This window comes from Sturnira hondurensis, unplaced genomic scaffold (assembly GCF_014824575.4).
Source record: "Sturnira hondurensis isolate 20B ecotype Veracruz unplaced genomic scaffold, ASM1482457v3 Scaffold0007607, whole genome shotgun sequence".
Taxonomy (NCBI): domain Eukaryota; kingdom Metazoa; phylum Chordata; class Mammalia; order Chiroptera; family Phyllostomidae; genus Sturnira; species Sturnira hondurensis.
The window spans coordinates 245,038-271,964 of NW_028080238.1; the positions used below are offsets into that span (position 1 = coordinate 245,038).

At 36.2% G+C, this 26,927-nt stretch overlaps 1 protein-coding gene across 1 annotated transcript in view; it reads right to left on the reverse strand.

Annotated features, from left to right (window-relative positions):
- ITGB1 (integrin subunit beta 1) overlaps positions 1-26,927 on the reverse strand; it is a 44,166-nt gene that overhangs the window by 16,512 nt on the left and 727 nt on the right. The window contains exons 2-7 of the mRNA XM_037052864.1: positions 14,774-14,840; positions 11,616-11,701; positions 6,182-6,404; positions 4,316-4,486; positions 3,076-3,314; positions 624-779 (exon numbers count right to left, since the gene is read on the reverse strand). Of these exons, the coding sequence (XP_036908759.1) occupies positions 624-779; positions 3,076-3,314; positions 4,316-4,486; positions 6,182-6,404; positions 11,616-11,701; positions 14,774-14,840 (942 nt within the window). The remainder of the gene's footprint in view (positions 1-623; positions 780-3,075; positions 3,315-4,315; positions 4,487-6,181; positions 6,405-11,615; positions 11,702-14,773; positions 14,841-26,927) is intronic.

Below are 26,927 nucleotides of genomic sequence, written 5' to 3' on the forward strand. Positions count from 1 at the left end.
ACTGATTGAAATAACACAAATAATTGCTGAAGTGGGTGGTATTACATGTGGGTTTCTAATCCTCTTCTTGCTTTGTATGTATATAAAAATTTCCATAATAAAAAGGTTTTATAAAAGAAGGTTCTCTTTGTATATTTAATGTCAGAACAATGAAATTAAAGTACTGCCAGTAATTAAAGATTGTATTACCTATCACTTAAGAAAAAAGACCAAGACTCACCAAGGTTTAAGTTTCTTCCAGAACCTAAATAATTTGCCAGTCTTTATTTTTAGTAGAGGAAGGGTGCTTATTTGTAAAACTGCATAAATGACTTGTTTAGAAATAATATCAAACTTGCTAAAAAATGATTAAAGGAGAGGCAGGTATGGTCAAGGCATGGAATAACTGTCTAAGCAGCTCCTTTTATCCTGAGGCCCTTTGTCTAAGTGGAAGGAAGCAAGCACAAAGCCACATCTTTGGAAACAGCAACAGTTTTCTTACACATTAGGTTAGGACCCGAACTTAGCAAGATAACAAAACCTCAAACCCTGAAAAACCCACAAGCCTGTCAGCCATGATACTCAGTATTAAACACTAAAGTTCAACAAGAATCCATTCAATGTGTAAGGAATTAAGCACTTACATAATAATGGCTCATTGTGTATACATTATTTTCCAGGTGACACCGCCCATCATTTGGTAAAACAATGCCACCAAGTTTCCCATCTCCAGCAAAGTGAAACCCAGCGTCTGTAGAAAATACCAGCAGCCGTGTAACGTTCCTCCAGCCAATCAATGACTTAAAAAGGAAAGGATTATAATTTTAAAATACTACTCACAATAATTCATATAGACTACCACAATACTTTTAGCCTTATTCTGTATCTTCTCCTTTCATAATGTTAATCCTATTTTTACTGATAAATGCAGAGCCCACTCCTCCACCCCACTGTAAACTGCATCTTGCCTAGCTGTCTATTTCACTCAGCTGCTTTTTAGAAAGTGTATCTTTTAAAGTCAATGTCTGTTCCCCCCTTTCAATGTCTAGAAAGTAAGCTAACTCACTTCATGTGTGACAGGGACCACATCTTGTGCTGCTCACCTTCATATCTGCAGCAGCTCACACAGTGCTCAGCACACAGTAGGTACTTTACATGTAAATAAAAATGTCTCAGCCCCTGCCTTTACTTTACTGTACTGCTGCTGTCTGTCCCCTTCCATCCTTGCCCTGGCTGTCTTCTACAGCAAGAACTCCCTTATTGACCCTCTACAGTAGGCCTTCCTTCTTAAATTACAGAACAAATGATCTTCTCCAAAGATTTGCCCTGCTTATCTCCACCATTCTAACACATCAGGAATGCCTATTTTTTCATTTATTTTATTCTCTACCTTATTCAAAAAATAATTTAATATAGCAATGAAATCCTCTTCTTTCTTGGTAATTTTGTAATTATATTTGTCTTGATTTATTCAATACATCTGTTTATATCCTCACAAGACTGAATTTCTTGAAGGAGAAATTAAGGTTATTAATGCTGGCAACTCAGTGGTTCTAGAGAAGTAGGTGGAACAATTAACTTCCATCGGCCCAAGAGGCAGAAAGACAGCAGCGGCCATGGGTGCTCTAGGCTGTTTCAACCCCACAGGTAGAGGCACAGTTATAGGCATCCCAGAATGCTCTCTTCACAGTGAACCACAAACAAATGGCTGGAAAGAAGAGGGTGTCAGGAGGCAATACCTAGAATATTAATCTTTCTTCCTCTTTAAAAGCAGACTATCCTCAAATTGCAACTACCCAGAGAGAAGTTAAAAGTAGCAATAATATAGTAGTTAATATCTGCTGAGTGTTTAGTGGCACTTTATAAGGGTTACTAAATTTAAGCTTCATAATAGCCCCATGACATACAGCTATTATTATCACTTCCTAAGGAGAAGGAAACAGCCCCCTAGAATGGCCAAGTAAATTGCCTAATATCAGTGGTGAAGGGAAAATTAAAAGCCATGTTCTAATAGTATAAAAACTATTCTCTTAACTACTAAAGTGTTATAGAATATTATTATCTTGGATATCAGTTAGCACCTTAGCAAAAATTGGCTGAAAAGTAACCACTTCAAAACATCTGAAACCAAGGAGGAATTTTGAGAGAATAGGGTTACTACAAGGAAAAAAAGAAGGAAAATGATATAGCAGCAGGTACTTAAACTTTACCCAAGTGCCCATAAATAGACAAGTGGATTAAAAAGCTGTGGTACATATATATAATGAAATACTTCATTGCCCATCAAAAAGAATGAAATCTTACCATTTCCAACAGTATGAATGGACCCAGGGGGTATTATGCTAAGTGAAATAAGTCAGACAGAGAAAGGGCAAGTACCATATGATTTCACTTACATGTGGAATCTAATGAACAAAATACATTAACCATCAAAATGGAAACAGACTCAGAGATACAGAGAGCACACTGGTGCTTGCGAGAGGAGAGGGGAGTTGAGCTGGGGGGGAAAGGAGACAGGATTAAGAAGTACAAATTGTTAGTCACAGAATACTCACAGAGATGTAAATTACAGCACAGGGAATATAGTCCGTAATGCCATTATAACTATGTGTGGGGTCAGGTGGATACCTGAAGTATTGGGGGACCACTCTATAAGCTTAAAGATGATGATAAGAAAAGTGACCAAAGGAAATGCTGCCTGAAGCCATTCTCTGAGCACTGTCAATGCTCCTGTAATACCTCAGACAACCTCAGTTCCACCTCCACACAAAGCCAGCACCTCAGGACACCTAGGCCTCTCTAAAAACCGTGAACAACAGCTAAAGGACTGCTGAAGTGTCCCACTGTTTCAAATAGTAAGTATTCTGGATTTTTAAAACCCTGTACAGATGAACTTAAGTGCCTGGTTCAAATAGAGACAAAATGATTATATATGCTTTATAAAGCACTTGTAGTTGGAGGGAATTTAGGGGCCTAATTTCTGCATCTCCCTGGAATAATTCAGTATAATATAGTAATAAAGGTTATCTTTTCCTACTAACTGAGAGTAGTAGAAATTCATACGAATATCCCTCTGTAGAAAATGCATGTACTCACCCCACAAACTGCAACTTGCATGATTGCATCAAAGCCACCTTCTGGAGAATCCAAATTTCCAGATATGCGTTGTTTACCAACAAGTTCGTTAAATACTTCGCCTTTATCAGTAAGACTGAGCACATTTTTGTAGCTAAATGGGCTGGTGCAGTTCTGATCACCTGTACAAGGGTTCCTGAGCTTGGCGGGTGTTGTACTAATATAAGGCATCACAGTCTTCTCCACAAATGAGCCAAACCCTACGCAGGAAAAAAGGGCATAGACAGGTGGATAGATGAATGAATAAACTTGCATTAAAAACAAATCAAAAATCTTACCACATGTGAGTCAATCTTGATTTTAATGAGAAACAATAAAGTTTGGAAAGAAGATCATTAAAACATGAAAAATACAGGTCTGAAGTAGGATTGGGCTGTACTGACAGAAGCAGTCATATTAATTAATAATAAAATAGAGCCCTGGCTGGTGTAGCTCAGTGGATTGAGCTTGGGCCTGCGAACCACACGATGGTGATTCGATTCCCAGTCAGGGCACATGCCTGGGTTGCAGGCCAGTTCCCAGTGGGGGACTCACAAGAGGCAACCATACATTGATATTTCTCTCCTTCTCTCCCCCTCTAAAAATAAATAAATAAAATATTAAAAAAATAAAAACAAAAAAAAGAAAGATGTCCTGGAATATTAAAAAAATAAAATAGAACCTGAATACTCAACATGTTTATAAAATCCTATGAACACAAGTGTTTCATTATCTACTTGGTAGACTATCAAGCCCTCCATATCCATGGGTTTTGCATCCTCAGATTCAGCCAAATGCAGATCAAAAATACTTTTAAAAAATCTCAGAATGTTCCAAAAACCAAAATTTGAATTTGCCATGCATCAAGCACTATGATGAATCCACGTGAATAAAATCATGTGTAGGCAGACCCTGCTGTTGCCTCAATGTAAATATCATTCTATATAAGGGACTTGAGAATCTGTGGATTTTGGTATCTTCATAGGGTCTGGAACTAATCCCCTGTGGATACAAGGTACAACAGTAATCTGTATCAAGTAACATGGCAGCACACATAACAGAGAACAAGGACACAAAGATTATTAGATATGTGACAATACTTATCAGTCCTCTTTGAAAGAAAAAGCTAAAACCTGACCTCTATCTCACAAGTATATGGTGAAGAATAAAACTACCAAGATTTATACAAATGAAAAATTATTAATTTTCTCAGTATTCCCACCTATCCTGAAGTCTGAAGTAATCCTTTTCATTTCATTCATCAGATCCGTTCCAAGACTTTTTACATTCTCCAAATCATCTTTCATAGAGTAGGAGAGGTCCATTAAGTAGTAAAGATCAATGGGATAGTCTTCAGCTCTCTTGAACTTTAATGCAAATGTCTGTGGCTCCCCTAATTAAACAGATATTAGAAAATGAAATTCACTTGTCAGCAATAAAAAGCAATGAAAAAAATTGTATTTACCAGGTAAACACCTTAAAACAAAATGTATTATTGCTCTACAGTACTTTGCCATGTATGATGCACACCCACATTTTTGTGCACACTATAAACGGGATTATCATACCCATGATATGCAACCATTATACCATGTATAATGCACATCCTATTTTTCCCTCATGAATCTTCTTGGGCAAGAAAGTGTGCATTATACACAACAAAATATGGGTAATTTTTACAAAACCTATTGGAATTCTGTAAATAATGCAGTGGACATGTATTTAATTTCATTCACAAATACGAAAAATGTCAGGCACCGGGGATGCAAGATGAAAAAGACAACATCCACAGTGGACAGAACAGTCAAAAATGGTTGACTTAGAACTAACACAGAGGAAAAACAAATAGATGGAACAACACAAATGAAACTGGGGCATGTGAGAAGGGCTTTTTATAGGCTACACCTGACTTTTTAAAGTTCTAAGTCAAGACTGTTCTCTGTTTCTCTTCTTTCCCCTGGAAAATATTTTTTATTGATTAGAAGTAGCCTATGTTCTCTGTTGAATAGGATCCTATTACATGCAAATAACAAATTCTGGTTTCTACTTTAGAAAACCTGGTTAAAAGTTTTAAAAATGTTCTATAGAGACAAAGAGATATGTTAAGAAACTATAGCAAAAATCTAAGAGAACAATGAAGATCTGAATGGAAGCAATGAGGAAGAAGAGGAGAGACGTATAAGAGGTGTTAGGTATAATTCACTTAAGAAATATACGAGAAATAGAAGGTTTGGGTGAAAAATCATTAAATTCTTAATTTGTAGATTATTTCTATATAGATTTCTAGTAGGCAGGCCACTAAATGGATGTGAAGGTTAAAAGAGAAAACTGTGACAATATACAAATGGTTTTAAAGCCGCAAGAGTAAAGTCAACAATTAAATGGACTGAAGAGAAAGAAAAAAAGACATTAAAAAAATTAGATGGCAATATCAAAGTGATCAGAAGAAAAACTAGGAGCTGATACCACAGAAACTGAGAGAAATAGAATTTCAAAAGGCTCAAAGGCATGACTTGGTACAGAAAAGCAAAAAGAAAAAGGGGTCTCCAACAAGGATCCACTAGGCTCAGTAGATCAGCTGATGGCAGAGAAACCAGTCCTGGCTCTGCCAGGACTGGTGTGAAGCAGAAGCCTGAGTACACCACACTTTTGAGAAAAAAGGGATGGAAACTAGAAGGAGCAGGAAGAGGGCTTGTTTTCTAGCTATGAGATTACCACAGATTCTTGCAAAAACCTTAATATTTTAACGATACTAAACAAATGCAAGGGAAAATATGTAAAATATTGTCTTTATATTATGTAATTATGCCAAGAATGGACACTTCTATTTTTAAAACCCATTAAATATAATATTTTCTTAATCTTTAACAAAATTTACCTTGAACATTAGGCAATACTTTTACTTCAAGTACATATGTCTTACAAATCTGAAAAAAAAATGTCTAAAATTTAATGTATTCTACATTTTTACTTGAGAGCCAGTGCATGAATGAAATAAATCCTCAACAGAAACTGGTGAAAGACTTGCATAAAGTTGTCAGAAAGATCAAGCAGAAACAAAGGTATTCACAGAATAAGATTTCTGTACCTGATCGTAACTGCAAAACCAACTGCTGTGGTTGGATCTGTGTGATATCTTCTGGCTGGAGCTTCTCTACTGTTCCTTTGCTACGGTTGGTAACATTTTTATTTTTCTTTATATCTTTGGAACCTCTTGGATTTTCTATGTCATCTGGATGACAACCCTTCTTTTTTAAGGCTTCTAAATCATCACATCGTGCAGAAGTAGGCATTCCTTCTTGTAAAAATGTCTAAACGACACATAAAATATAGGCGTAAATAAAAAGTATAATGGTCACATCTTTTACCTAATTGTAAATAAACAATTAAATTGCAAAAATCAAGCAACACATCTAATGTACTTAATTTGTTTTTTAAACAAAATTTTTCCTTCATCCAAAACATAAGTGCTCCTACATATAAATGAAAGATTTTCTTGAAATTAATACCTTTTTTACTAATACATTATTAGTAATTTATTACTTTAATAATACTTAGGACTAATGTAAGTTTAAGTATACACATTTTGACTGCCCTGCCTTCAAATTCAGAGTATCTAATCAAAGAAATTTCTTCAGTGAAATCACTTACTCAGCATGGTTAACGGCCAATAATGATGTACAATACACTCAATTATCAACACTTTTCCCTAAAATATCCCTTAGAAAATCCTTAAAAGCCTCTCATATTATGTAGCATTCTCAATCACAATATTTTGTACAACTCAATGTTTACAGAAAAGACATTATCCTAAAAGCATCTTTTTAAAAATTTTTATTTATTTTAATTGTTGTTCAAGTACAATTTTCTCTTTTACTCCCATCGCAGTCCGCCAGCATCTTGATTAATGATGTTATTTTTAGAAAGAAGATCAAGAAATTTAGCCTAAACTTAGAGGTCTGAAAAAAACTTCAACTATTGGCTATTACTGTAAACAAAACTTTTAAAATTTATTTTAAAAATACAGTAAGTGGTTACATTACAAGGGTTATGAATATATTTCTATAAGGCAAATTTAAGAAATAAAAAAGGTCTTAATGGCATGTAGTACTTGTGGTTTAGGGTAAAATTTCCAGTAGGGACATGATTTCAAAATATGTTACACTTCAAACAACTTGGAAATTTAAGATTTTATCAGATGACCAAAGAAATACCATAATAAAAACAAAAATACTGCTTTTAAGATGTATATAAAGATTCTGAATAAAATTTTTCCATTAAATTTGACTCAGAGCAAAAAAAAGACTATATATATATATATATATATATAATTTTTATTTTATTTTTTTAAAGATTTTATTTATTTTTAGAGGGGAAAGGAAGGAGAGAGAGAGAAATATCAATGTATGGTTGCCTCTGGTGTGTCCCCTGCCAGGAACTGGCCTGCAACCCAGGCATGTGCCCTGACTGGGGAATCGAACCACCATCGTGTGGTTTGCAGGCCCGCGTTCAATCCACTGAGCTATACCAGCCAGGGCGATATGTATCATTTTTAAATGTGTACATATAACTAAATCAACTATTATAACAGACATTTGACATATATCCCTAAAAGTTTTATATTTAGTTAGACAAAAAATTTTTAACCTTAACATTGAGAAAATGAAGGAATGCCTTTCATTTGGGGTCACTTATGTTCACTTTTATATGGTATATTCACTATCTACGAATTTTATGGTGCTGTATACAGTGAGAACACTTAAAAAATACACAGTGGTGTTGATCAGTTATTTTTTTTTTACTTTTTTTAATTTATTTTGATTGTTGTTCAAGTACAATTGTTGTTTTCTGTCTTTTACTCCCATCCTATCCCCTCCACACAGTGTTCCCCACCTCCCTCCCATTTCCAGCCTCCTTAGTTTTTTGTCCATGTGTCCTTCATACTTGTTCCTGTAAATCCTTCCCTTTTTCCCGTGAAATTCCCTCCCCTCTGGTCACCGTCAGCCTGTTTTCTATTTCAGTGTATTTGGTTATATTTTGCTTGCTTGCTTGTTTTGTTGTTTAGCTTCCTGTTCAAGGTGAGATCATATGGTATTTGTCTTTTACTGCCTGGCTTATCTCACTCAGCATATTTTTAAAGGGAAACATAACCCTAAATTTCTGTCATTAGAGAAACAATGGGAAAGGAACACCATGGACCATATGGTTCAAAGCTGCACTGCCTTTATATATTATCAAACCTAAAATACTAAAGCACAAAAACAAACCACCCAGAACATTATTTCTTTCCAAATATTAGCCAATTCAAGAAACTTCAAAATCATAACATGCAAGTAAAATTTCACTGAACATGAGGTCTGTCCAGAAGGTATCTAGCCAAATAACACAAAAAAGAGACATATATTGAAAAAGACAGAAGATACAAGAAATACTGTACACAGGGAAATGACACCCCAGTCCCCTTCAAAGTAGGCACCTTGGGACCTCACACAGTTCTCCCAGTCCCCATCAGCTGCCCCATCATATTTTCCTGAACTTCATAGAAGATCTAAAATCTCTTCTCTTTCAAAGGTGATTTTAGTTTTAGGAAAAGCCAGAAGTTGCAGCGTGCCAAGTCAGGGCTACAGGGTGTCTGAATCACCTGGGTAATTTGATGTTCTGCCAAGAAACTCAGCATGAGACATGATGCATGACTGAGCACACTGCAGTGATGAAGCTGCCAACTGCTAGTTGTCCATAGCTGCAGCCTTCTTAATCATCCAAATAGTTTCCATGGAGTAATGTTCAAGCTTAACACAAAATATGACATAGATTTGTTGTTCTACTCAAGTCATTTGAATGTGACAACCACACAGTACAAATGCTCACTCAATGGTATCTACCATCCTCACTGACTAGCACAGTGAAGTCGTCATTGCTCACATGTGCACGTTTTAGTCCACCACCCTCCTTGACCACCAGGTTACAACAATGTTGTGCAAACTGTTCTGGTATTAACAATGGCTGGAATTTTTCTGGACAAACCTCATATTCAAAATTAACCTTTAATAATTTAGGAATTATGCCACAAAGATCAAAATGCTAAGCATTTTGATAGTTGTCTCCAATTTAATTCCAGAATAACATTTTTTAATTTAATCTTTATTGTATTTTTCCATTACCATTTATTTCCCTTATACCCTCTTCACTCCACATATTACAAACTTTTGTCCATGTCCATGAGTCCTTTTTCCTTTTTGCTCAATCCCTCCACTCCCTAACTTCTGCCCCGACTAGCTGTCATCGCTCTATCTATGAGTCTGTCCCCACTTTCCTTATAAGTTCAGTTTGTTCATTAGATTCCATATAAGTGAACTCATATAGTATTTGTCTTTCGCTGACTGGCTTATTTCATTTAGTATAATGTTTTCCAGGTCCATCCACACTGTCAGAGTAAAATTTTCTTTTTTATGGCCAAGTAGTACTCCATTGTGTAAATGTCCCATAGTTGTTTTATCTATTCATCTACTGATGGATACTTGGGTTGCTTCCATATCTTGGTGATTGTAAATAACACTGCAATGAACACAGGCATGCTTGTGTTCTTGTGAATTAGCGTTTTGGGTTCCTTTGGATATTTTCCCAGAAGTGGGATAGCTGAGTCAAAAGGCAGATTCTTTTTTAACTTTTTGAGGTATCTCCATACTGCACATTGCACAGTGGCTGCACCAGTCTGCATTCCCACCAACAGTGTACTAGGGTTCCCCTTTTATATCCTCACCAGCACTTCTTGCTTGTTGATTTATTGATGATAGCCATTCTGACAGGTGTGAGATGATATCTCATGGTGGTTTTAATTTGCATTACTCTGATGATTGGTGATATTGAGCATCTTTACATATGTCTATTGGCCCTCTGTATATCCTCCTTGGAGAAATGCCCTTTGCCCATTTTATTTTTTTGGTGCTGGGTTTTGTAAGGACATTTATAAATGTTGGATATTAACCCCTTATCAGATGTATCAGTGAATATGTTCTCCCACTCTCTATGTTGTTTTTTTATTTTATTGATGATTTCCTTTACTATGAAAAAACATTTCAGTTTAATAAAGTCCCATTTGTTTCTTCTTCGTTTCCCTTATCTGCGAAGATACATCATATAGGACACTGCTACTAGAAATGTCCGAGATTTTACTGCCTATGTTTTCTTCTACGATTTTTATGGTTTGGGGTTTAATATTTAAGTCTTTAATCCATTTTAAATTTACTCCTGTGTGTGATGTAAGATGGTCTAGTTTCATTATTCTGCATACATCTGTCCAATTTTCCCAACACCATTTATTGAATAAACTATCTTTAGCCTATTTATGTGCTTCCTCTGTTGAATATTAATTGGCTATGAAGGTGTGGGTTGATTTCTGGGCTCTCTATTCTGTTTCTTTGATCAATGTGTCTGTTTTTATGCTTGTACCATGCTGTTTTGATTACTATGGCCTTCCAGTACAATTTGGTATTAGGTAGCAGGATTCCTCCAACTTCATCTCTTCTTTCTCTTCTTCACTGTTGCTATGCAGGGTCTTTTATGGTTCCATATAAATTCAGAATACCATTTTCAGGAGAATAGAAATAACCATTAGAAAAATTTTTAAATAACAATAGAAAAACCTCTCATTTTGTCTTTCATATGGTCAAATCATATTTAACCAGTTATGTCAAGGAGGTCCTTTAAATGTGTGTATCGGGGGAGGGGGGTACCAAATGCCTGAGTAAAAACAAATAATAAGCTTTTAACTTTCTGGCATATTCATGCTGTGCATAAATTATATATCTTCAAAATGACTTTCCTTCACCTCCCGTTCTAACTCGTCCATTCATTCAAAATTTAGTAACCTTTGTGAAGGTACCATGTTAAGCAATGTATAGAGATGACAAAAGTGAATAAAATTTAAACCCTAGCTTCAATGGGTTTTTATTAGGATGCAAATAAATTTCATATTAGTTTAACTCAAACATAATTAGGAAGGTTAATATGTATGTCTCCCATCAAAAAAGGGGAAAATCTAAGACAGTGAAAATTAAATGGCTAGAGTTTAGGGAAAACCTGTATAATAGAAATATTCCACAAAGGTGAGCTGTGTATGTAAATATGTATTTGTGTGTGTGTATGTATTTTTTAATTGCCTAGTAATTACATTAAAAGAAAAAAATGTGAAATTAATTTTAGTAACACATAATATTAGCATTTCAACATTATTAATAAAAATTTTAATCATTAAGACTTAGAGCTGTGGTATTTATTTGAGACTTACAGCAAGTCTCCATTTGGACCACCCACACCTCTAGTGCTCAAGCCACATGTGCCCAGAGGCTACTTTTAACAGCACAACGCCAGACCATGACACAATACTGTACACAGAGCTGATGCTTATTCAATAAACAATGATTTAAGTAGAAATTCATATCTAATTCTTCCCCAGGATGCAGTTTTGTGTAACACTAAATGACTACAGAATAACTGGAAAGGACCTACTCAATCTTACTTACTGAATTTGTACACCATCCACAATTTGGCCCTGCTTGTATACACTCTCCACACGATTTGGCGTTTGCTTTTAGACATCTATTTTCATCTGTCAGGAGAGAAAAGAAGAGACCACTTTACTCAACATTTCAAGACAGAAGATAATGATCACAATGATAAGTAATACAATATATATGAATGATAAATGTGAATACTGTGATCAAGGCCTGCCCCACAGAGGGCCCTAAGAGAGGTGGCTGTAGATCACCCTGACAGAGAGCTGTACTTTTTTTTTTACTACAGCGAAGACCAGGTACCATTAATCTATATACACATTTATCCTTTTCGTCAAAGGCATAATTTCAGGATCCATCATGATGGATGGTCATAACTGTCAGGAGTTTTCTTACAACTGGGCAAAGTATTATTTCTTTTCATTTAAATCATACTACCACAACCATAGCCTATAAGCATCTTCAGCAATTTTCCCTTCGTTTTTATGTGAAATACTTGAGAAGTCCATATTCAACCAATCCACAAGCCCATGACTTTTTTAGACTGTGTTCAAAGTATGTATTATTGGAATATACCTAAGCATCAGCATGCCTCTAATGTGGAAAGCACCAATATGGACTGTTTCCAATGTGTTTTTTCTGATTATGCTCATTATAGAAAATTTGAAGAATACATAAAAACATAAAGAAAAAACTAAAAATCACCTGTAATCTGCCCAATTTATACATTTAAGTCCTTTTTTACACAGAGCAAAATATCGGCAAAGAAGTGTAAATATACAGACATTATTTAAGTGAAATTGAGGATATGCATTTTGTATACTACTTTTTTAAAACAGAAATTACCACTTTGTTTATTTCTGCCACAAATGATTTTTAAAAATCCAAAATAATTAAACAAAGAGATAAAATTTTAAGAGAACAGTGAATTTAGACAACTGATAATGTTTCCAAAAATTATTTCCTAAAGATTCAGAATAAGTTAAGTCCCAGAGAGGTCTTCCTTGCTGCCATTCTATTTATTGATTGATTGATTGATTGATTGAAGTGACTTTTCAAAATTGTTTTTCAAGTATAGTTGTCTCCATTTTCTCCCACCCTCAATCCTATCTCCCCTTGGCTTTGTCTATATGTCCTCTTTACATGTTCCTCAACGACCTTTCCCCTAGTTATGCCCCTCCTACCTCCTCTCTGGTTACCGTCAGTCTATTCTTTATTTTAATGTCTACGTTTATATTTTGCTTGCTTGTTTTATGGATTAGATTCCGCTTATAGGAGAGATCATATGGTATTTGTCTTTCAACCCCTAGCTTATTTCACTTAGCATAATGCTCTCCAGTTCTGTCCATGCTGTTGCTAAAGCTCCTTCTTTCTTTCTGCTGCATAGTATTCCATTCTGTAAATGTACCACAGTTTTTTTTAAAATAATTTTTTTATTTAATTCCTGTTCAAGTACAGCTTTCTTATATTCCCAACCCTGCCCGACCCCCGCCCCATGCTCCCCGCCTCCCTCCCCTTTCCGCCCCCCACCCTTAGTTATTGTCCATGTGTCCTTTATACTTGTTCATGTGAGTCCATCCCCTTTTCCCCTATGATTCTCTCCCCTCTCCCCTCTGGACCCTGACAGCCTGTTCCGTATTTGAGTGTCATTGGTCATATTTTGCTTGCTTGTTTGTTTTGTTGTTTAGATTCCTGTTAACGGTGAGATCATATGATATTTGTCTTTTACCGCCTGGCTTATTTCACTCAACATAATGCTTTCCAGTTCCATCCATGATGTTGCAAAGGGTAGTAGTTCCTTCTTCCTTTCTGCAGCATAGAATTCCATTGTGTAAATGTACCACGGTTTTTTGATCCCCTCATTTACTGACGGGCCATTTAGGTTCCTTCCAACACTTGGATATTATAAATTGTGCCGCTACTTCTTATACTTTATCCTAAGTGTTTCATTATAAATTCTTCAAAAAATGGCTTTTCATGATTGTGTATTTCCTTATACTGTACCCTATTTAACATTTTATCACACCTTCAACAGTGCTAAGTAATTTTTTAATATAAATTTTTTTTACTCATTTAACAGGTATAAATTAGAATATCAACTCAATTGTAAGTTACTTAAAGTTTCATTTCTTCACATTTTTACTGATCATGTTTTATAAATCTTCTGTTTTGTATTTTGCAAATTTTTCTCATATGTTCTTCTGTTTTTACCGGGTCTCTACACATGATAATGAAATTAAACCTTTAGTTTCTTATCGTTGATGGTGCTTTGACAAATAGATATTTGGGGTTTTTATGTTGTTGGTTTTATGCAGTTAAAATTTATCTTCTTCATAGTTTCTTTTTCATTTGTCTGTGCTGTAAGTCCTCCTTATCCTAAGATTAAGTAATTGTTCTATGCAGTTTATTTTTTAAGATTCAAAGAATAGACTGGATATTCCATTACTTTGGATGTGGATGCACTGTGGTTTATAAGAGGATTAAATACATTTTGGCTTGATTTTTCATTCCTCTTATAACAATGTAAATATTTTGCAAGACTTTGTGCAAGAGCAGGAGCATCTTCTAGAATAGGGGTGTGAAACTCATTTTCACCAGGGGCCACATCAGCCTCGTGGTTGCCTTCAAAGGGTCGAAATAATTTTAGGACTGTATAAATGTAACTACTCCTTAACTGTTTAGGAGTTGAAATTACATTCAGCCCTTTGAAGGCAACTGGGAGGCTGATGTGACTTCCAGTGAAAATGAGTTTCACACCCCCATTCTAGAAAGTCAATTGTTCCTGGTTTCATTCTTTTAGATTGTAGTAGATAATTCATAATCCATAACTGTATACTTTTTACTTTCTTATCTTCCAAATATATTATATGCCTTTGCTTTCTCAATGCTCACTCTATTACATTCTTGAAAGCTCTTTCTGTACAGTACTTTATCCTATCATTTTAGCATTTCACTGGCCAGCCTCCTACCATCATTCTGGATGGCAGAGGCCAGACGCCTGTGGAAGAGCCCTGCAGGCCACTGTAAGGACCTTGCCCTTTACTCTGAGTGAGATAGTTACTGGGACTTCAGATGGATCAGCATGGTCGGGTGTAGGTTTGCCTGGACTTGAACTGGTCAAAAAGCAATACAAGAAAATGAAGACAAACAGGATATTTTTTTCTTACCTGCTTGCCCAAACACATAGCAAATTGAACTGATCAGTTCAATCCAGAAAATCAGTTGGAAAATCATCTGAAATATAAAATGTGTAACAGTATTATTAAAAAATAAAACAACAAAATACTTAAAACATTCCCACCTACCCTATTTTCTGTTGATTTTACCCCTCAAACCACTTTTTCTTCAACCTTTCTACACCCCTATAATCCACCTTTCCTTCCCAGCCATCTTTCACCAACTTTAACTAACTTTTCAAACCAGATTTCCAGAACCTGTTCTTGCTTTTCAAATCAAATGTATTTTAACATCCAATTAACAATGCTTCAAAAAAGAATAACCGTGTCAAGTATTCCCTAACACCATAGAAGCTAGTAACAGTCTTCGTTCCATGAAATCTGTTATTTCCTCTGGCTGCTGGGGGACCAACACGTTGCATCAGTACAGAATTTTAGAATGAACTTGCCAAAATCCTGACTGCGCTATCCCCTTCCTTACAGTTTTTTAAGCGTTTATTTTTCCTCAGCCTGAGACCAATATCCTGTACAAGGTCTTGACTCAATTTTTGAGTTTGATCTTTTATAATTTTTCTTTTTAAAGAAAAATAGTAAAATATTCTATTTAATTTCCTATAATTTGTACATCTACCAACTGGATGAAAAAAAGGTGGGGGTGGGGAACATAAGAAGATCTAAAAAAGGCTTCAGTGTCTTCCAAAATCTCTAAAGAAAAATCAAGTAATATTGTTTATATTAATTAGAATACCCCAAACTATTAGATATACATAGCTATCTTCTGTCAATCAAAGTTTTCACTACATTATTCTGTAACTTTCCAGAGTTGGTCAAAGGTGGCTACAGCCACAGGTCCCTTGACCTTATCCTTTAACTACTTACTGCTCTTGGGCTAGCAGCCAGTAGTGTATTATGCATAAATATTTGCCCCTCCCAAAAAACAAAAACAAACAGAACAAAAAAGGAGAGCTTTACTAGTTACCAAATAAATATAAATTAAAGCAACATAAGTAAATTAGAAACCAAAAAACATTTTTTAAACCTAGCAAAACTTACTGCAGAAGGCTGAGAGGAACTAGATATGGCTCTGTAAATTAGTATAATTTGGGGGGGAAATAATCTAACCTACATTAAAAACCATTAAGAAATGTTTCTACTTTCTGACTTAGTAATCTAGCTACTGGGAATTCATCCTGAGGAAATAATTAAAAATATAAAAGGTAATACACACTCCCATACACATTCAGTAGAGAACTCAGGGGCAGGCAAAAGTAGGTATACAATGGTTGATATGGAAAATAATAAAATGATCAATAAATAACAATACAAGAGACAAGTCTGTTTTGTACTCTCACAACTGTAAACCAATTTTTGCCTACCACTGCATATTTATAATAGGCAAAAGTACAAACATCCTTTATCCAAAAATAAGGAAAGGCTAACTACATCAACTTAATGAACCTATTAGAGATAACAATAATAAAATGAAGCAACATCAGAAAATTTATGGAGTAATTTTGGATGCAAGGTACACATGAAGATGACAGGTATGCAAATAACGGTACACAAAGTAACCAGGAAGATCTGGAGATGACAAAGAATTATAAGCAGACAATGGGTTTTAAAAATAATCATGGCAGAGTAACAGTGTGGAATTATTCACTTGGTAAATTTCCTTCATTCAGCTAAAGTATGTCTTTTAAAAACCTTTGTCTTCAAAGCTTCCAGTAGAGGACGCCATTCCCACAGCTCCTAGACAATGTTTCCAGTGTATCAGAGCACCTAGATACTTCATTTCCTCTGTGTCAAAGGCTGTGCTCCGCTTTTCTCTGGTGGCTTCCAGAAAAAAGCAGTAACAACTATGTGTACAGTCAACCACTGAGCAACTGTGCTCAGACCAGCCAAGTTCTGTTACGCCAGGAGCTTATAGTTTTTTATGTATCACTGTGACTACATCCGAAAAGATCAAAAAAGCTGTCATGGAAGTGTGAGAGGCTGGACAGTTCACCTTTTAAGGCCTATCTAAAAGGTGAAATGTGTAATAAATCCATGTAGATCATAATTCTAAGCAACCCAAATAATGTTATCAATTCCAGAGCTGTGACAAAAAGGACCTGGAACATTAAGACTCCAGAGGAAATGCAAGACTGTGACTAATGGAGCTCAAGAGCCGTTTCTGCACAGAGGCCATATATGGACTGACTCGTGTTTCATAGGGAGATGTCTCAGGATATTTCAAGGACTTCTAGACTACCTTAAAGAACCTCTTAAAATATTACACGATTCAGAGAATCACCACTAAGATAAAGTTATTAGGTAACATAAAATGTTTTCTAACACTCTTAGGTTACGTAGTTTTAAAATACTACTTTCATTGCCACTGTCTTTTATAAACCTTAACAAGCCAAAGATCAGCCTTCTGAAACCCTCAGGTCTCTGGAAGAGCTCTAAACGCAGAAGCAGGCCAATCAAGGCTTTAGTGCTGAAGAACAGCTGAGAGGGCCAGGGCAACAGTAGAAACAGCTCAAGGACAGATGTCAGCTCTCCAAGGACTGGTTAGCACAATAGTGAGAAAAAAGGCTTGGGCATTGGCTGATGATACTGGAAAAGACTAGGCTTTCTGTTAGGGGAAACAGAAGCCACAGAAGATGACAGAAAATAGCAATAGAGAATAAGGAAGAGCTGCCCTGGCTGGTATGGCTCAGCTGATTGAGCATTGGCTTATGAGCTGAAAGGTTCGCTGGTTCGATTCCCGGTCAGGGTATGTGCTTGCAACCATGCTGGATCCCTAGTTGGGGGCATATGAGAGGTAACCATTTGGTGTTTCTCTCCCTCTCTTTCTCTCTCCCTTCCCCTCTCTCCAAAAATAAAATAAGTAAAATCTTTTTAAAAAAAGGATATGGAAGAGCTGTGAGAACAAGGTTTCAAAGAGAGCACAGTTAGAAGTAGCCACCAGAAGTCAGCAGAAGAGAGGACTAAATAGCTGCCCTACCCAATCCTGACAGTCTTCACAGGTACCGGTTCCTTCTGCATGTGTGTGGGGAAGAAGGGCACACCAAGAGCTTCCTATATTTCAAACCTCCTAAGGCAGCACTTCTCCAAGTGTGATAGGGAACAGCTACATCAAATTAACTTGGGTGCCTCCCCTAGGCCTAGAAACCACCATCTCAAGAGCTGAGGCCTGTACTGTATTCCCAGGGATCCCTACGCTGAAAAAAGGTGCCCTAAGAAGTTTCCTACGAATAACATTCGTAGGAATAACAGGGAGAGATGCCTTTAGATATTGTACTAATGCTACCTGTTGCCTCCTTTTTATAATCAAAGGTCTTCTAGTTGTCTACGCTGGTCTCCATTTCATAACCTCCTACTCCCTCCTCAACCTGCTATAATTGGTGTCCACATGCCATCATGTACGTAAAAACTGCTCTTGAAAAAGAAAACCTTCCAGGCCTTACCCTACTTTCTGCATTCATTCATTCAAAAATTTCTTGGCTGACTACAATATGCACTTGGGGAGATATAGTACCTTAACTACCCACAAAATTTACACAAAGCAACATTTTTAACACATTTCACCATTCTTTCTTCAAATACTTCATTCCCCTGGACTACTGGTTTCTCTACAAGTTCTTCCTCAGACAACTATGTCAGGTTTTGTGCCCTGTCTGGAGATACAAAGGTCACGATCTCAAAGAATTTTCAGTTCAAAGACAAAAATTCAAATAATTAAAACATGATGTGATGGTTTCTGTAATAAAGATAAGAACAAGTGTGCTGAGGACCCAAAATTTGCCTGGGTAAGTTCAGAGGCTTCATGTGGACAGCAGTGTTTCATCAAGAATTGCAGATATACAGGAAAAGTGTTAGCAAATGGAGAAAAATATTCCAGGCAAAAGGTTTCAGATGCAAAGCCACAGAATACTGAGAAGAATTATAATTACTTCCTTTCAATCTTATTTCTAAACATACATGTTTCGGTGACTACCCACCCCCTCTCCCCCATGGAACTATCGTGTAGTGGCCTGCCCAGGAGGGGAGCTAGCTGCTGAATCAATAGGATGAATGTAATGACTAATAGCCTGCCCAGGAGGAGGCTCCCAGCTGACTCAACAGGATCAGGGAGAGCAAGTAACTAAGGAACTAGGAAGAACAAAGAATTTTGTATTAACTCCTATCAGCAGTTCTGCTTTCTTGCTTCTATAAGCTGCTTCCTGCTTTTGAGTCAGAACTACCGGTTGGAGTGACAGACTGCCCCCTCACCCTATATAAGCAATTGTTCCCCACTGATCGGGGTCCAGAATTTGGAGACTGCCTCCTCTGGTCTGAATGTGTAAATAAAGTTCCACTCTGTACTCCCGAAAGCGGCTGAGTTGTTTTCTGTAACAATGTCACTCTTTCTATCTTTAGAGGAAAAAGACTAAAAAAAAATACATTTACATTCTTTAACATTTACAAATAAAAGTCTTTAAAAACTTTATATATATGCAGTACATTTGTAGGAATTAAACAATTACACTTCAGGGAAAATTAGAAAAATGTGGTGAGTTATATTTGTTTCAAGTTTTAAAATAAGGTGCTCAAAAGCCAACTGTTATAAAAAGGAGTCATTCATCCACGAAAGATTTCTGCCTTTAAAAGTCCTTGCACAAGGGCTTTTAATTTTAATTCAATACAACTAATTAAATTCAAGTCAATAAATATTATGTGTTTACCATGTACCAGACATACAGGGGTAGGCAGAAGTAGGTTTACATTTGTTTGTATGGGGAAAATATAATATAAAAATAAATAATAATAATAATAATACAAGAATAAACTCTGTGTTTTGCATATTCACAACTATAAACCTACTTTTGCCCCTCCCTGTATGTAACAAAGCTGGGATGTGAAACCCAGTCCTAATTCAAATGCTCAAGCTGTCAATATAAGTAGGTTTCTAATGAGAAAAGTTGTTTGGGAAGCTCTGTTGCTACTCACTCTTCTGCATCCTATTCTCTGAGCTGAAGTATAACAGGAACTCCCTTAGCCAGGGCACAGGTAGCCAGGGGCACTCCTGGCGCTAATCTGCGACCCAATCATCACTTTCAGGCGCAATTGTTAATTTCCCTTACTTTGTGGAAAATGCCTCTGTTCTATTTATCTACTGTTACATAACAAACTACTCCAGAACTTAGCAGCTTAAAACAACAATATGTGTTATATTCTGTGGTCTCTGAGAGTCAGGAGTATAGGAGCATCTTACTTAGCTAATGGTTCTGGCCCCAGGGTCTGTTCCAGATTTCAGTTGTCAGAGGCCTGATGGATCTGCTTTCATCCCACTTCACCCCACACAGGAAGCAATCAGATGGGACAGCAGACGTGGAAGGATCTCTCTGAATACTCACCATCAAATGTGAGGGTGAGAGCTGGGGGTGAATTCATCCAGGGCAAGAGCAGGTTTCCCCTTATAGGAAGAACAATTAAAACTCAAGCTTGTTTTTCCCCTTTGTCTGGCAGGAAATAGCATGGTGTGCGTTTCGAGCCCAAACAGTAAGTCAGAATTAATAATTAACAAAAACTTACCAGAAAGTATTAAGAAGGAAGGGGAAAATAGAGAACGGGAAAGAGAAGAGGTTACATACTCCAAGGCAAAGATGCAAGTAACAACTCATTTGAAGTACTTTTCCACCCACTCTAGATCAACAGAACAATGCCCGAACTAGGAAACATACTAGAATTCACTATAACCACCCATAAGAAAAAAGGCTTTTTATGAGCAGACCCCTTCTTACCCAGTCATAAGGTCAGCCTGAGACTAATCAGCTACAACAATGGTTTGGCGGCTGCAAAGCACAGATTCCCAATACAATGTGAAAACCAGAGAACAGCTCATAATAGGACTACATATACTTTAAGAAAATTACAAAATAACCGACTGAAGACAAAATACCCACCTTCTCCAGGAAAATGAGCATATGGAAGATCAATCATCACCACCCACCACTCAGTCCTCAAGTGCAAGGGAAAGAGAAAGAATGGATATACTGCACATTGGCAAATAAAAAGCCCCCAAGACAAATAAACTGAAAGTGGGAGGAAAGAAGGGCAAGAAACTTAACTAGGAAAAACTTTGACAGGACAAAAAGTGAAAGAAAGTGAAGAATCTTCTCTGAAAATAGGAGAAAATATACATGAATTCATAAGCTCACTGAAGAATTTAGAAAATCTCAAATAGATCTTACAGTGATCAAAAATAGAAAGACCACAAAACTAGGGGGAAAGTTGTACAGAGAAGGAACCTACGTTGAAATCGTTTGAGCTTACAAACACAAGGAACACAACATGATAATGAAGAGCAGGTTTGAGAAGAGCCACACAGAATTCAAAATAATACAAAACACCTAGATACATTTTGATACTATCGATGATGATCTCATAAATGGACAACTGGAATAACTGCAACCAGTCCCAGAAAAAGGAGTCTTCTCTAAGAAAAAAAACGAAAAAACAATAAAGTTTAAAAAAATTGGTGATGGGGCACAATATAAACTCCAAGACTGCAGAAGGACAGACTGCAGAAATACAAGCACAAAAATAAAGACTTGAAACAAAGCTATGAGCCATTTTATTAAGGGCTGATCCCAAATGAGCATGAAAAGTTGTCTGAAGGTAATTCTTCCCAACTCCTCTTTCCACTCAAAAGTGACATTGCCAACCAATTGATACTCTTCAAATTAGCCTAGTGAGCTGTTCCTTCTTCACACTTGCTATGTTTATAAATGCCTTTTCCTTGAGGGGAAAAGAAAAAGTTAGTAACAATTTCAGTTGGAAAATTTTATTCTGAGGCAAGTTTACAAATATAACTGTGAATTGAGCTAGCAAAAAAAAAAATCCATCCTGATTAGTGGGATCAGGAAGCACTTGAAAGCAAGATTTCTTCCACATAATTTCAGTTAAGAAGAACTGTAAGCTATGTTCCCAAATTGTGTAATTTTATCCATCCTTTAAGGTACATCCCTCCAAAATTCTTACTTGACCAAAATGTTAGTTTAAGTGTTGACTATATCATTTGTCCTATCTCTCTGCCCTGCAGGGGAGTAGAACAAACAGTGGGGGCTACCATTTGAATGTATAACAAATGTTTGAAAATCTAACAAAACACAGGGAGAAATCACTTTCTCATTTTACTCAGCACTAAGCTGGGAATATTATCTACCTCAGAATTGTTGTAAGGGTAAAATATGACCATGAATGTGAAATCTCTTAGCAACAAATATCTGTATAGTGATAGAGTTTACTGTGATAGAGTGATTATCACAGTTTACCTGATTACTGAATTTTCTTTTTAGTTTCCAACTCATTCACTGGGCATAGGCTTGTGAACATAAGAATCTCAGTGACTATTTAATACATGGTTCTCAATCTTTTAAACCCCATGTTGCTTTAATAAGCACCAAGCTATATACTATTGTGTTTTTTGTTGTGTTTTCCTAATACAACATAACATTAAATGCACTTTCTCAAACTATAACCTTCTCCTTCAATAATCATAGATGACCCAGCACCACCCCTTTTAAGAAGCACTAAATAATAATTTGAAATAAATAATACATAAACTACAAAATATTAGAAGTAATAAATTACTATCCTAATTGCATAGAATATGAAAGCTAAATTATTTACATATGCATTTGAAAAACAGACACTGACATGTGATATGCATACTTCAATTAGTACGTTCTCAACAACTTCATGCAAATACTTTTCTCATCACTCCATTGAAACTACATTCCCTACAATAAAATTAAACAACTAATTTTTCTTCTACCTTTCTGGCTTTGTTTGTTTGTTTGTTTGTTTTGGTCTTCATTGGCTCTTTATCAACCACAATAAGCAGAATTCTTTCTTTGTGGTCCCAAAACATCTTCTTCGTAGTGCCCAGCACAGTAAATGACAAACCTTTAGTGATGGATGTTCCATAATAAAGTGTTGTTTTTAATTCTATTATAAAATTTCTATTGTAATTAATTGTGTTTATGTCTGTGTACCTCACCAGACTAGAGCTGGAGGGCAAGAACCCAGGTCTCCAAGGTTAAAAGTAGTCAAACAATATTTGTTAAATCAAACTGGATTCTGCCTTATAACTAAACTGTCTTTTGAATATGTGACCCACCTGCCATCCATACGTTTGTACTTACTTCAGTGCCGATCTTTTCTTCAAAGTCTATTAGAGAATATTACTTGTATGGTATATTGTGTAAAATATTCTTTGGTACTTGCTGTTTCCCTAGATTGGATACAATTTGTCCCAACTCCACAATATATTCAACAGCAAGGTTGATGCAATTTCTTCCTCTACACCCACTCAAGTACAGCATTTTTCAGGTAACTGGCATTCAATACCAGATAGATTAAAACACAATGTACAACAGAGTACATTATGCCAAAAGGTAACAGTAACAGATTTGGCTGGTCAGCATTGGCAGGTGTTCCCCACTCTCTGGTAACGATAAAGGAAAATGATTGTTCCTGGGAGAAGAGGAAGAGCTGCACTCTGCAGTGTTCAGGCCAAGCAGGAGCCACCCTTCAACTCACAGAATGAGGGAAGGGTGGAGACCAGTACTTTCTGGTGTAGATGCAAAAGTCTTAGAAGGTTGCACTGACACCCAGGTGTCCCATCTCCCAATCAAGAAACCTTTACTGCATCAAACTGCTTCTCTAATTGTCTCAATAAACTACTAAGGCTATCTTTTACCTCATACATGCCAAGCAAAGGCAAAACCCACAAATACCCGTCACTTACTAAACCGTCAAACAAAGGAATTAGAAACTGGGAAAGGGAAATGCTTTTTTAGACTCCTTTGCATCTACTCAGACCTTGACTGATAAGTGTTCCCAGGTTCTCCTTGGCCCCTTTTCACTCTACACTCTTCTGTGGTATTTTCATCTGCAGCCTATTGCTTCATCTATCACTTACAGACTAAGAATTCCCAAATCTACATACCTATTCCAAACAGACTTTTTCTTTTTTTTGAGCACCCATTCTGCACTCTAGGCATCTCTACCTATATATGCCCCATACTCACCTAAACAAAACAAAACAAACAAACAAACAAAAAACCCCTCAGCATTATATATTCATCATTTCCCTTCCCTCAGTCAACCAGCACCACTCCCTTGAGGTCATATTGCCTACCCTGGCGAATGGCACCATAAAACCAGAACCCGGTGTCACTTGGATTTCTCTCACCTCTCTTAACTCAGACACCAAGCTTTATCAAATCTCTCTCCTAAATACAGTAGTTCTTGTACCCCCAACTAGATCAACTCCTATACATACCAATGGTCTCCAAAGGTTTTTGATCACTCACCTTTATTATTTAAAAAAATTTGAGCATATATGCACCCAATATATATGTGTATTAACTTATTAATTAAAATACATGTATGTTTACAGCAATAGTAAGATATGATAAATCATAACAAAAATTGTCTTCCTATACTTCAGTGAGTCATTTTACACATCCCTGGGACTCAAGGATCTACACTTTGGAAACTGTGTAATGGCATCGGTTCTACATTAAGAAATAAATAAATGTGTATATGGTTATTGGAAGCAGTTTGGTTTTACTCACATACAGATAATTCATGATGAGATGATAAACCCACGCTTTGTCATATTGCTAAATATAGTTAACTTTATCTCCTAATGCCACAAAAAGTAACTTTTAAAAGTAGTTGACTTCTAAAAACCCACACTGTGCTATTTTCTTAATAAAACTTAACTATGTAAAAGTCTTAGAATTAGCCATCTTTAAATAGATGACAAATTTACCAAGTGTAATGTGACCCCTTTTGCACACAGCTCCTGAAAAAGTGGTATTACTTTTTTTTCACTTACATACTGAGATATTTTAAGGCTGCCAATGTTCTGGGTTTTATGGACTGCATCTCCTTTAACTGAGGTACATACTGTAATATTTTTTTTCCATTTTCTACATCTATAGATACTGCTACTATTTCAGGACCCTTTAGACTAATGTACTCTTCCCTACTTTATCCCTGTCGACACATCCCCCTTATCCTAAGACTCCCACTTCTACAACACCACCAAAGACAAACAAAAATTCCACAATACCTAACTGAAGTTAGACTTGACCTACTAATATGAGATATTTACATATTTGCTCTAGGATTATAACAATGCTCTAGGATTTTACCCATACCCTGACAGATTTCTAATTTTCCAACAGTCCATGTGAATCCTCGTAGATAAGTTCAGCTTGTTTCACATTCAGGAACTTAAATTCTCAGATATCAAAGTGCTGAAGTTTTTAGCATTTAGATGTTTCACTTCATCACTCTGGCAGTGGAGTTAAGACTAAATATTAAAGAAAACTTTTCTTCTGATAGAATATTATATTACTCCCCCATGCTGTGACCCACAATTTATTTGGCAAGAAGCCAAACAACAAAGATATTAAGTGGCAAGCATTCCATGAAAACCAGCCATGTTTAAACTTTTGATTAATTTTAATTTTATACAGTGACCAGATGTCCATCCCCAGAGTCACTCCTACAGTTAGGAAGTCACTGACACTGATATAGAACTACATATCCATTCAGTGATGGTAAATTGGGGCGGATTTAATTAGTGACCAAAAAGTTGAGAAGAAAGCTTGTTAAAATTACTAAATTCTGCGATTTTCATTGTTTATTCTACACTTTTCATGTGAAGACAGCTGAGGAAGAATAGAAAACAATGTTAGTATAGAACTTAATATTCTTTTTAAAATAACATTAAAAAAATCAACATTATAAAAACTTAAAACCTTAGGTCTGTGAAGTCAACATATATGACTTAAATTAGAGTTTACTGCTTTGTATTTACAGAAGTATTAACTAACCATATCCCGTCTTTTAAACTAGCATTCTAATATCATCTTCCATTTTACACTGCATTTTAGGACAAGGAAAATGGCTTTCTCCTCAAATGCCTGTAACCAAAATGCTGCTGTTTCATCTGTTTTCTGTTTAACAATTCATCATCTTCAGTCACTCATTTAATATTGATAAACCAAAATTATTTGAAAATATGAACATTATAGTGGACATTATAGTGAACATTATGTTCATATTTTGAAAATATGAACAAATATAGACTCATTAGAGATGAGTCTTGTCCCCGCTAGTCCACAAATGTAGACTAGGTAACTTGTCCCCAAATAAAATTCCTTAATCGTTCCTAAAAGTGGTAAATTGTACAGAATAACAACAACAATAATAATTTAAAAGGTTGTATGTAGTTTAAGAAAGATGCCTAATCAAAATTCATTTTGATGTATTTCTCTGTATTTCTCTGCCATCAAAAGTCAAAAACAATTCAGCAATTCTAAAACTTACCAGTGATTTTATCTATTACATTCCGAGAGTTTTAAAAATCTTTTTGATATACCAAGAAAGAATAAAAAGGAGTAAACTCTTCAGCATCGACTCCAGATGTTTTACATTTGATTTTCGTAACTACACTGTAGTTATTGAAGGTAACCTGTAATTCAAACATGGGCTCCGGAGCTAGACCCCACGCTTTTTCCACTTACTAGCTGGATGACCACATGCAAATTACTTATGTTCCCTGTGCCTCAGTTCCTTCATTCGTCAAATCGGGATAAACAGCACCTACCTCATTAGATAGGTCCCGGGATTAAATAATATACCACATACAAAGTGCACAGAGCTAAGAGGTGTTATGTGTTTACTAAGTTATTACAATAATTGCTACTTTTATTGGAGTAGGTATTATTCTTCCTCCCATTTTAGAGATGAGGAAACAACGGCCAAAAGAGTGTCATTATTTAACCAGTCACCACTAGTACTAAATTTTGGCTCAAAGGCTAAAATTTTATACAACAAAAACTGCTAAGGCATTAAATAATGATACTGTTTTAAAACACTGGTTGTACACTATAAAACCTAAGAAGGCACACGTAGTAAAGGAGATCAGGGCCATGTCGGGCATTAAACTAGGAGACCCAGAGGGTCGCCCGGCGCTGCACTGCGGCTTTCGTACAATTTCTGAACAGTGAAAGCCGTGCGCCTACGCTGAGCTCTCTCACTGTGCACAACGCCGGCCGGGTCCAGCCTACACTCCCCTATCCAATGCTGAGGG